Source organism: Caretta caretta, chromosome 4, assembly GCF_965140235.1.
Source record: "Caretta caretta isolate rCarCar2 chromosome 4, rCarCar1.hap1, whole genome shotgun sequence".
Classification (NCBI taxonomy): Eukaryota; Metazoa; Chordata; order Testudines; family Cheloniidae; genus Caretta; species Caretta caretta.
Window position 1 is genome coordinate 102,953,259 of NC_134209.1, and position 12,524 is coordinate 102,965,782.

Genomic DNA, 12,524 nt, shown 5'->3' on the forward strand with positions numbered 1-12,524 from the left:
ATATAGTCATAATGCTTTTATGTATAGTGATACTAATTAAAAAAAAGTTTGGATTTGGGGATAAGGAAACCAGCTGAGAGTAAATAAAAACCAGCCAAATCAACCTTTTTCCAAAGCTTTTAAAAATTCTATAAAGGTCAGATAAATCTTGCCCCATTTTCTATGGGGCTTTCCAACAGGCCTTGACTCTTCCCCCCACATCCTTCCCCATAACTTTACAAGGTCAGACAGAGCTCCAGTTTTTCCAGTCATTTTTCCTTTTGGATACCTATGAATGAATACAGAGGCAAGCCCTACTGACACACAAGCCATAGAACAAAAGACTTAAAGAATCAATGGCCCCCAGGTTTAGAAAGCTGGAGACTGGCTTTTCTGGAGCTAGTGTGGCAAGGAAAACATAGGATTGTAGAGTAGAAGTCAGGATGTAGTCCTGTTGGACTGCAACCATTTGGGATTAGAACTAGGTCAATTTCACACGGGATCCGAGCAAGACTGGTGCCCGAGCCAGGCATTTGCCAGCTTTTTTAAATTTACCTTTGTTTCAGCACAATATCATTATACTACTTTAGCATCTAACACATCACACATACAAAATACCAGTGCTTACAAACTGATAAGCATCTCAACTCTCTCATGAGATTAGGGATTTATATCTACTCAGATAACACTGTGATGGACTGCAATATTCAAACATAGATACATCTAGAAATTATTTCATCTACTTCTGAAACTGTGCATGTACAGTAACATTTACAATAAATTTGGACAGAAAGTGATATGATTCAGTTGAAATGGCAAAGAGACATTTTAGGTAAATGGAATGTAATTAACTGAATTGGAATCTGGCCAGGTCAGAGAGGCAAGCATCTCTACTCTTACATAAAGTGCCATGAGATCATTTAACATTTGTGTGATTACAAGTGACCAGGATCCATACCAGAGCGTCTTCCCACACAATGCTGAGGAACTAGTATAGTACTGATTTGGAAGGAAAATCATCACCTACTTAATCACTTCTTGTATCACTTAAATATTCCCTGGAGTCTCCCATCCAAGTACTGACAGCTTGATGCTTCTAAGCTTGTCAGATCCAACAGGATCATGCACCAAAATGGTATGGTTGCAGACTACAATGTATTAGTTATACCGTACAACTTTGAAACATCATGACTAGATGAAGTGATATAATATTAGACAATTGCAAAACATATTAGGTGAACACAACATCTTATTTTAAGTACACACTAATGCAAACAAGCAAATTGAGAAGCGTATGGCTATATAGAAACTGGAAGCTAAGAAAATGGATATAATAATTGCTAGATTTTAGGGCCACAGAGAACAATTTGATCATCTAGTCTGATCTCCAATATATCACAGGCCATTACATTTCACCCATTTATTCTTACCCTGATTAAAGTAACTTGGCTTTGAATAAAGCATACCTTTCAGAAAAGCATCCAGTCAGGATATGAAAACATCAAGACATGCTCCACTACAAGACATCATCTCCACTACTACCCTTGGTAGCTACCTTCTTCCAATGATTAATCACCCTCATTGATAATTTTTGACTTATATTTAATCTGAATTTGTTTGGCTTTAACTTTGAGCCACTGTTTTTTGTTATGCCTTTCTTTGCTTGATTAAAGAGCCTTTAGTACCCAATATTTTCTCCCTGTAATCAAATCTCAGACTTTGAGACCAAAAGGGACCATCATAATAATCTAGTCTGACGTCTTGCACATTGCAGGCCACAGAACTTCACCTACCCACTCCTGTAATAAGCCCATAACCACTCGCTGAGTTATTGAAGTCCTCAAATCTTGATTTGGGACTTAAATTACAGAGAATCCACCATTTATTCTAGTTCAAACCAGCAAATGACCTGTGCCCCACGGTGCAGAGGAAGGCAAAAAAGCCCTATGATCTCTGTCAATCTGACTTGTGGGAAAAATTCCTTCCCAACCCCAGATATGGTGATCGTGAGCATGTGGTGAGACCCATTAGCCAGACACACCGGAAAGAATTCTCTGTAGTAACTCAGAGCCCTCCCCATCTAGTATCCCATCTCTGGCCATTGGAGATAGTCCTCACAGATGGGCCATATGACATTGTAGGCAACCTCCTCATACCACCCCCTCCATAAACTTATCAAGCTCAGTCTGGAAACGTGTTAGGTTTTTTTGCCCCCACTACTGCCCTTGGAAGGCTGTTTCAGAATTTCATTCCTCTCATGGTAACCTTCATCTAATTTCAAGCCTAAACTTGTTGACGGCCAGCTTATATCCATTTCTTCTTGTGCCAGCCTTGACCCTTAACTGAAATAGCTCCTCTCCCTCCCTGGTTTTTATGCCCCTGATATATTTATAAAGAGCAACCATATCTCCACTCAGCTTTTGTTTTGTTAGGCTAAACAAGCCAAGCTCATTAAGTCTCCTTTTGTAAGGGAGATGCTCATAAGAATGGCCATACTGGGTTAGACCAAAGGTCCATCTAGCCCAGGATCCTGTCTTCCAACCATGGCCAATGCCAATCCAGAGGGAATGAACAGAACAGGTAATCATCAAGTGATCCATCCCCTCTCGCCAATTCTCAGCTTCTTTTTCTAAAATGTATACTCTAGGAATTATATGGGAGAAGTTCTATGGCCTGTGTTATTGAGGAAGTTGGACTAGATCAGAGGCTCTCAAACTGTGGTCTGTGAGCTCCATTCAGGTGGTCCGCGGATAGTTCCCTCTAAGGTGCGCATCTGGGCAGCCGCACACAAGAGAATGAAGGGTCACCCACCTAATTAGTGGAGCCACGCCTGTGCAGCCGCACTAATTAGGTGCCTGGACCCTGGAAAAGACGCACATATAAGGTGAGATGGTGGCCTTGGTGGGAAGAGAGGGTAGGTGGGAAGGGGCAGTGAGGTGAGAAGAGGGGGTGGGGGGAATTTCGGATATGTAGGACTGTGGCGGCCAGAAAGAAAGAGGCAAACTTTCCCCAGCTCCAGGGCTGCAACTGCCAGGGAGAGACAGCCTTCCTTCCCAGCCTCAGCTCTGTGGCTGCTGTGGCAGGGGAGAGAGGGAGAGATCCCCCTCCTTCCCAGCCCCAGCTCTGGAGCTGCCACAGCAGGGGAGAGAGAGCACAACCATCGCATTAGAAAGGTAAGACTACTGATATTAAAATAGGAGTTGTGTGCTTTTATTTGTAGAATAAAAAATTATTAAGTTTTTTTAATATACCACTTTTATCCAAAGCACTTTACAATAGTTAGCTAATGGTACAAACAACATTTGGAAAGATTAAGTGGTCCGCCAAGACCCTCAGCAATTTTCAAGTGGTCTGCAAAAAAAAAGTTTGAGAACCACTGGACTAGATGATCCCAGTGGTCCCTTCTGGCCTTGTAATTTAGGAGCCAAATTTTTATCTGGATTTGCCATACAGAGTTTTCTTTTAAAATCCTCCCTGTGCAATAAAAATACAGTATTTTCTTATATAGTAAAAGGCTCACTTCTCAGTGGCTGCTTTTGACTCATACTAACCTTATAAGAACACTCAGTGCACCCAATGGGGTAACCAAGGTTGCAGGTGCAAAGGCATAGGCAGCAAAGTTGGCAGCCTCCCCTACTCCCACTAGAAGAGAAACAATATTAGTACAGAAAAAACTGCTAGAAGTGTTAAGATGATGGGCACTAGACAGAGGATAAGATGTTTGACAAGAAAGGTAGGTAGTAAAATAATATTTCTTATTATCCACACTAATGTTCAAACATATTCAAAATTATACATATCTACCAATTACTGCTGGATGTAACCAAAATAAAGATATTACAGAGTTAATACACACACAGGAACAGTTTTCAAATTACTGTATTGGTATATTAAAATGTAACAGTAATGGTAGCAGTGAGGACAGCTTTTCATGTACTACTATTTTCCTCTTTCCACACAACTCCAGTTTGTATTCCTAGGTTTGTTTAACAGGATTGGGGGCAGGAGGGAAGAGAACAAAAATCAAACAAGTCTTTTTTCCCTTGAAGTCTTTTTATTAAAATTTTTAACATCCTGTAACGGGGTCAGCACCCGCCTCTCATGGGGGCCCCTTTTCTCTGGCCAATATACTTGCAATTACTGCCCTTTTTATGGAGGGCATCCTCCTCTTGTGGATGGCCCCCTTTCTCTCGGTTATATATGAGCTTGCTTTTTCTTTTGGTCTTACGTAAGGGTGGGGCCTACCTCTCTCAAGCACCCCAGCAGCTGCTGATTCTCTTGGCTGGTCTTCAACAGCTCAGCCCTCCGGCCAAGCTGCACACACTGTCCCCCCCTTTTGGGATACACAGTCCCAAGTTCTTATCACAGCCCTGGTATGGGACTGCAGCTCTTAAGCTTCTTCCCAGAGGCACTGCCTTCTTCAACCACCCAGCTGGGGCCCATCTCAGTACCCACAGCTGGTGGTGTTTCAGCAGGCCTCCCTAGGCTCAGTCTTCAGCCAAACCAGCAGAGCCCATCTCGGTACCCTCATTGGCCTAGCCGGGTTCTGTGCTCAGTTCCCCTGCATTTCACTGACCTTCCACTGGTCCTGCTGCTCTTCCCGCAAGCCAGGCACATAGTCTTCAAAAACCTTCTCTGGGCTTCAGTCCTGTCTGCTGTGAGCTCTCCACAGTACTACTGTTCTTTCAGCCACCCAGTCTTCACTCCTCAAGCTCAACCCAGCAACTGAACTTCTCTGCTCTGCTGCTTGTCTTATATAGGGCCCTTCTGGCCCCTTATTGGTTGCTCCAGCAGCCCCTCTGATTGGCCACTCTTCTGCAGCCACTCTAGGCTGCCTGGAGAACTTCTCACTGCTCTGTTCTGGACCAGAGTGATGTAGGGCCATGAAGCCTTCAGCAGGTGCCTCCAAACCTAGTTCTCCCTGCCACACACCCCTTTTAAAGTTACACACATTGCTCTGTTTTAGATGTACTTTAACAAAGAAAGGTAGAAACATTTTTACTGTGACTCACTTGAAAGTAATCCTGCCCACCAGAGCCATTCCTTCAAGTAAGAATATCCACCCTGTCCTGAAAAGATAATTTTTAATATTAGAAAAAAAAGTTAAAATGATGCTTCAAAATTCTGATTTGTCATTAATATTTCAAATTCTACAGATTAACTACTTCAATTTGAATAAGTTTTATAAACTTGAATGTGCAATGCTTAGTCTCTATGGGACATGGAGAGAGTCAGCTACACCTAATTTTGAGTTATTCTTAAAAATATAATTGTTTAATATTAAATTCTATTATTTCAAGTCCTGTATCTTGAACTTTCAGTAGACACAAGAAGGGATAAGAAGACTTCATTAATTAGGATTACTCATGTGCTTAAAGTAAAGCATATGTTTAAGTTATTTGCTACATCAGAGCCTACATAGCTATCTATACCAAGATACATCTGGAACACGCTTACAGGTCCGTAAAACTTGTTTTTCTACATAAAAAATAAAGCTGCTAGTTATCCAAAGCTTTCTCATCCAAAATACAAACAAGTTATATGTTGAGAGATCCATTTTTCCTCAAATACTGAGAGCATCCAGAATGGTAGAGTATTATATTTTGCAGGAAACATTGCAAACAAAAGAAAAATAGCAAAGCAAAACAAACTCAAAACCTTCAAAAAAGGATTTAAGTGATAATTCTAATACCAGCATCCTACTGGGATTTTCAAAAGCACTCCAAACTAGTCTAATTCTATTCCTATTGACTTTGATGGGCCAATTCACTCTTACTGCAGAGATAATTCCTGTACTACACAGTTGTTAAAAATACTGCCAGCAAGTTAGCTAGTAAGTTTTTATTAATACTCTGTTTTGCAGTGACTTTTCCTGATAGCTTTTAATTTACAAAAACAGAGCTTAGTTCTCTTCAGACTGTCCTAATTCCACATCCTGCAAATCCACAAGCTGGGCATGTATTCAAATACCTACTTTTATAACTGCATTATCATAACTCAAGTGTTTCCCTCACCCATACTGAAATGGAAGAAACAGCAAAAATCTTCGGGTAGTGGGGCAGAGGAAGAACTTTTTATCTAGCTCCTAGGTATTATTGTGGTGGGTGCATTAGAAAGACCTTGGATACATATAAAACCCACTCCCATCTGCATCCCCCTAAAGGTCCTTAAATCCAATATTACCTGTAGTCAACTACAGAAAACATCAGTTGGCTTGAACCTTGAACTTGCTGACTTATGATAAAAAAATAGACAGACATTCTTTCTGTCAAAGATAAGCAAGTAAATATTTCTTACCAGCTCTGATGACTCCCTTGTCAGCCAGTTGCAGAAGGCCCTTCTTTTTCAGTATAAAACTGGAGCCAACAAAAATACTGGAACCTATGGCCAGGGCCACACCCACATAGAGCCTATATTTGCTTCCCGCAGATGTGGAAACACTCAGGTTTGTTTCATTGGAATGATTGTCTGGATAGGTAAAGAAAGGGGCCTGTGTTTCTGACACATTGATGATCTGGCACCATGCTTCGTAAGAGTCACGACAAACCAAAGAAAGAACAGCACCTGGGGAACAGGGGGGAGGGGGGGAGAGAAAGATACTTTTCCTCTGTAAGATGCACGACAAAAACAAATGTAGAAAGCATAATACACAGCATTTAGAAAACCATCTAGTCCTCATACTGGTATTTATATATAAAAGTAATTTTAATAAATTGTGACCTGGTGAATGCGCACTAACAGGCCACTAACAAACAAAAGTTTAATTGTAGCTTGACTTACCCCACCCTTAGGAAAAGAATTAGTGGGGGCTGGAGGCTGCTGGCCAATCACATTCTCCAGCAGGTGGTGTAAGGAGGACTCCACAGGTAGCTACTACAGGTATGTCTATACTTCAATTAAAAACATGCACCTGGCCTGTGCCAGCTGATTCGGGATAAAGGGCTGTGAAACTGTGCTGTAGACATTCAGGCTTGGGATGCAGCCAGGTGGGAGGATACCAGAGCGAGGGCTGCAGTCCGAGCCTGACAGTCTACATTTCAATTAAACAGCCTCTTAGCCCTAGTGCTGTGAGCAGGAGTCAGCTGGGCAGGGGCCAGCCGTGGGTGTCTAACAGCCATGTAAACATACCCTACAAGACAGGTGGTAGCCCTGTTTTTCTATTTTGTTTCCTGGTAATTTAACTCCAGTTTATTTTGGGATGGGTTTTTTTTATTATTGTTTTTTTTTCCCCAAGTAAATGTACTGAACAAGAACCATAAGAAAAACTACACATGGGCAGGATTTTGGGCATGGTGGGGGCGGGGAGGAGGAGACAGAGTGATGGAAGGAGAGGTACTAATCACATATGGTTCATCACCTTGTCTTTTTACAATGATGCTAAATCTATTTTATTTGTTAAAGATTTAAAGATTTTTGGAATGCCAAATACGGTACCTTTACAGCAAGCTGTATTTGTTAGAAGCAATATTGACATCCACTAGGTACTTTGGATAATTTGAAATAATGAGACAAAACTCTGAGCATGTAAAGGATGCACAGTGTCTGTGATCCATTAAAGAAAAGTCCCTATTTTAACTGCCACTGAGTGGATGTTCAGATGATCTCTCCTGACATCTAATCAAGTTTAATTGCTAATTTTAATAAGTGTTGGCCTTACTGAAGGGTGTCTCAGGTTACTCCCCATTCTGAAGCAATATCTATACCCTGTACTTTGTACCCTGTTTAGGTACAAAGGCTCATAGTATAAGCACCTATAAATAGACAGTAAACTCTCTTTTTAGCAGAGGCTCAAAAGAAATATACCATTGTCAAAAGAATCCTACCCAAACAGAATGACATCTGTCTCTATGAGTTTTCAGTTGATTTTTTAGTTTCCCACCCATGAACAGCTTTCATACCATTTAACAATGAACTTTTAATCACTCCAAATATATTAAGTCATTTAGGTCAGTGTAGAAGGATCCCATGTGAACAAAACTATTTCTTCTCAATGACTACCATGAAAAATGTCTTTCATTTATTAATTCAAACCTTTGTTAAGTTTGTAAGATCATAAAGTATATGAAGGGAAGTTGGAATCACAGTATTTGCCAGAGACCAATTATGAAGATAGATATTAATATCAAGGCAGTTATGATTTCTGATCTAAGTTTAAAAATGTGTGCAAAAAGAAGTGCCACTATATGAATCAAAAGGTCCTTTGAGGACTGGGGAAAGAAATATCATATAGTCATGATTTCTTAGTGGACTCATTATGCATTACTATTCTTTTACCCACCGCTAGTGATTTAATGCTGGCAGTGGGAAGGAGGAAGATTAGACTGAGCGGGGGAAAGTCAGACAAATGGAGTATTCTTACTAGATCCAACTGATAGGCTTCTTTTAAGGAGTATATTACATTCATGAAAATGTGTCTCTGAGTAGCATCTAGTTCCTTTATCAGCTGTTTCATTTCCCCACTTCTGGGCATTCAAAAAGTAGCCATATGCATTTGCCACCAATATGCCTCCTCACACATAAATACAGGCATTAAGCTTTGACTTAAAGCTCATGACAACAGTAAAGAATTTCTGAGTTAAGGCTGACACTTCATCCTTAAGTCATCTTATTGCTCTCAGATTTCAGCTAATCGTGTTATATTAATGAATGTTTAAGCACTTACTACCTGATCTAGTCGCCTCAAGTTAGTTCAAACTGTTAATCCTACTTTTCAAACTGGCATCAGCCACAGTTGCTGCAGGTTTAAGAATCAGCAGGACTACACAAGCTCAAGAGTATCCCATGCTCTATTTCAGTGCCCTTGGTCACCCTGGAAGCTGCTTGCTTTATACAGTGTTTTAGAAAGCTGCCTTTTTTCAGATCGTCTTTGTCAAGGTCATAAATTAGTGTGCACCTAACGTAAGCGCTATATTAGAATTCAAATTTGATCTGTTATTGATCATTCAGAACTCAAATACAAGACTGAAATATTACTTTTGCTTTGCTGGTGTCAAACAGTGAGTCATTTCTAGGACCAAGAACAAAAACATCCACTACAGTTCAATACGGGCAAGGAACTAATCATTTTCCATTCTGCTGAAAACTTTCAGCAGATGTTAAACTAGGAGAGTTTATTGTTAGCAGATCCCTTTTTGAAAGAACAGAGACATTTTTATGCTGATGGATCCTTATTTTTCATACAAAATAATGGAAAATTACTTTTGTTCATCCTATTATAAAATTCTAATGCGTAGTAGCTCTCATCTAGCTAATTCATTTCTCTTTAAATTAATCCTAGTCCAGGGGTGGCCAACCTGTGGCTCCGGAGCCACATGCGGCTCTTCAGAAGTTAATATGCAGCTCCTTGTATAGACACCGACTCCGGGGCTGGAGCTACAGGCACCAACTTTCCAGTGTGCCGGGGGTGGGAGGGGCTCACTGCTCAACCTCTGGCTCTGCCAGAGGCCCTGCCCCTTCTCCACCCCGAGCCTGCTGTGCCCTCACTCCTCCCCCTTCCCTGAGCCTCCTGCATGACACAAAACAGCTGATCGGGAGGTGGGCAGGGAGCGGGAGGCGCTGATTGGCAGGTCTGCCAGTTGGTGGGAGGCGCTGGGAGCGGGGGCGTGGAGCTGACATATTATTGTGGCTCTTTGGCAACGTACATTGGTAAATTCTGGCTCCTTCTCAGGCTCAGGTTGGCCACCCATATGCTAGACTGTTTATAATGAAATACTTTTTGCTTAATTTGTAAGAGACCTAGAATTTACTATGATTTGATGAAATTAAGCAATTTATTCCCCGCTTCTCAACTTTTAAATTAGATAAAGAAAGCCCAGTTGTTATTGTATTCATTTATGTCATTTTATCAGTTGGATACTTTCCCAAAGCTGAAGAAAATTATGAGCAAAACTAACTGTGAGAAAAAAATTAGACAGAAAAATGTGAATAAAAACTGGGGGTTCTTTAAGAAGAGTTTATTAGATGGCCAAAAAGCCACGATTCCATAATGAAGAGAGAGAACAACTTTGGCTAAAAGCCCATCCAGATTCAGTGGCAAAGTGAAGGCAGCAATTAGAAATAAAGAAGCAAGATATAACAAGTGGCGAAAAAGAGAAATAGGTAGCAATCAATATAAATTAGAATTTATGAAGCGCAGAAAATTGATAAGGAAAGCTAAAAACATAAATGAAAAAAAATCCATGGCCAGCAGGCCTATGAACAATAATGAGCTTTTTATGTATATTAAAAACAAAAGAAATCCTAAACATTGTATAGGCCCATTAGTAGATGGAAATGGTAAAATTGTTAATAATTCTGTAGAAAAGGCAGAAATATTCAATAAATATTTCTATTCTTTATTTGGAAAGAAGTATCACATAAGAATGAGGAAGTACTTTTTAGTCCACTAGTAACTAGGGAGCATGTTAATCATCGTCGATTAGGGATAAATATTTTAAAAGTAAGCAGGCTTGGATAACTTGCACCTAAGACTCCTAAAAGAATTGGCTGAAAAGATCTCTGACACACTGTTGTCAAATTTTGAACAAATCTTGGAATACCAAGAAAATTCCAAAATACTGGTAAAATGCTAATGTGCCAATATTCAAAAAGGGCAAGCAGGATGACACGGGTCACTAATGACTGGTTAGCATGACATCAATCCCAGGCAAAATAATGGAAAAGTTGATACAGGATTCAGTTGATAAAGAACGACGAACATAATTAATGCCAGTCTACATGCTTTTGTGGAAAACAGATCTTCTCAAACAAACCTGATTTCATTCTTTGATGAAATTACAAGTTTGGCTGATAAAAGTAAGTGTGTAGATGTAATAGACTTGTGTACAGTGTTTGATTTAGGACTGCATGACATTCTGATTAAAAAAGTAGTACTATAGAATATCAATAAGGCACACATTAAATAGATTAAAAACTAACAAATCTCAAAACATAAATTGTCACCGGGAATCATCACAGAAGAGGTTTCTAGTGGGGTTCCAGAGATATTGATACTAGGTCCAACACTATTCAACATTTTCATCAGTGATCTGGAAGTAAATATAAAATCAGAGCTGACAAAAATGTGCAGATAACACAGACTGGTACAGTGGTAAATAATGATGATGAGAGGGCAGTCATAGAGAGCTTCATAGATCATTTGGTAGACAAGGCCTATTCAAACAAAATGTGTTTAAATACATCCAAATGCAAAGTTATACATCTAGGAATAAGGAACGCAGGCCATACCCACAGAAGGGGGGATTGCATGCAGGAAAGCAGTGACTCGGAAAAGGATTTAGGGGTCAGAGCTCCCAGAGAGTAAAGCTATTGTAAAAAAGGCTAATGGGATCCTTGGATATATAAACAGGGGAATAGTGAGCAGGAGCAGGAAGGTTTTATCTGAGAGTCATGTACTGGAATACTGCATACAGTTCGAGGGTATGCTCCATGAAGGTACTTAGGTGCCTACATCCCATTTTTAAGCCCCACTTAAGATCCACAAAGCTCCCGCTCAGCTGCCGCCTAAACTTGTAGGTGCCTAAATTCACTCGGCGCCTAAGATTTTGCATCTGGGCATACACACTGCAACCTCATTCTAGGCACCAATTTCCCACCTAAGCATTCCCACTGTTGCCTCTCTCTAGGTGCTCAGGCACTCATCTCCTGCCTAAGAAGACCCAGAGTGATCCACAAACTGGAGAAGACAGGCGTTTGGCCACCTAAGTTGCATGTGGAACCCAATCTAGCATGTACTTTCAGAGGCCGCCTAGGCCCCACAAAACAGCCAGGGAGTTGGGGGAGAGTTGGAGGCTTCCCCTTATAACCTTTAGCTTAGAGTACCCACCCAGCATGTGGAAAGCTCCTGATTCAACATCCTCTTTTCCCTGAGGGGGAAAAAGAATCTAAACAGGGATTTGCTACCTCTCAGGCTATTTCCCTAAACAGTAGGCTGTAGTGTCATTCTAACTTTTTCACTGGCCCAATTAATATTTAATGATTCAGTTATTTAATAGTAGAACAACTTCAATAGGAGAGACAGAGGGAGACCCACATCAGAATATTCCATCGTCTAATGGTTAGGGTGCTCACCTGAAATATGGCAGAGCCCTGTTCAAATCCCTTCTAGGGAGAAGACTAGGCTTCAGATCCTGAACTGCAATATTTACACAGCTATTTTCAGTGTGGTAGCTCAAGCCTGACTTGACTCAGACTCTGAGATTTCCTGCCATTCATTGAGTAGACGCAGTGTAACGTGCCTTCCTCTCTCCGTTCACTGTATAGGGAGATTGGCTTTGTGAATCACAGTGTTGTTCCTGTGATTTTCTAAGTGTCTAAAAGTTAAGTGCTGCAACACTCAGTGTAGTAATGCTTAAGTCCTTCTATGGATCTGGGCCCTGGTGTCTACAGTTTAAAAAGGAGGTTGAAAAATTAGAGATGGTGTAGAAAAGAACCACACAAATGATTCAAGGGCTAGAGAAAATGCCTTACTGGGAGAGGCTTAAAGAGCTCATTCTGTTCCATTTACCATAAAGAAGATTGAGAAATTAGTTGATTACAGTGTATAA

General features: G+C 40.6%; 1 protein-coding gene across 1 annotated transcript in view; it reads right to left on the reverse strand.

Annotated features, from left to right (window-relative positions):
• The window catches only part of NIPAL1 (NIPA like domain containing 1), a 49,730-nt gene that overhangs the window by 15,746 nt on the left and 21,460 nt on the right, over positions 1 to 12,524 (reverse strand). The window contains exons 2-4 of the mRNA XM_048848387.2: positions 6,277 to 6,543; positions 4,992 to 5,048; positions 3,531 to 3,621 (exon numbers count right to left, since the gene is read on the reverse strand). Coding sequence (XP_048704344.1) covers positions 3,531 to 3,621; positions 4,992 to 5,048; positions 6,277 to 6,543 — 415 coding nt within the window. The remainder of the gene's footprint in view (positions 1 to 3,530; positions 3,622 to 4,991; positions 5,049 to 6,276; positions 6,544 to 12,524) is intronic.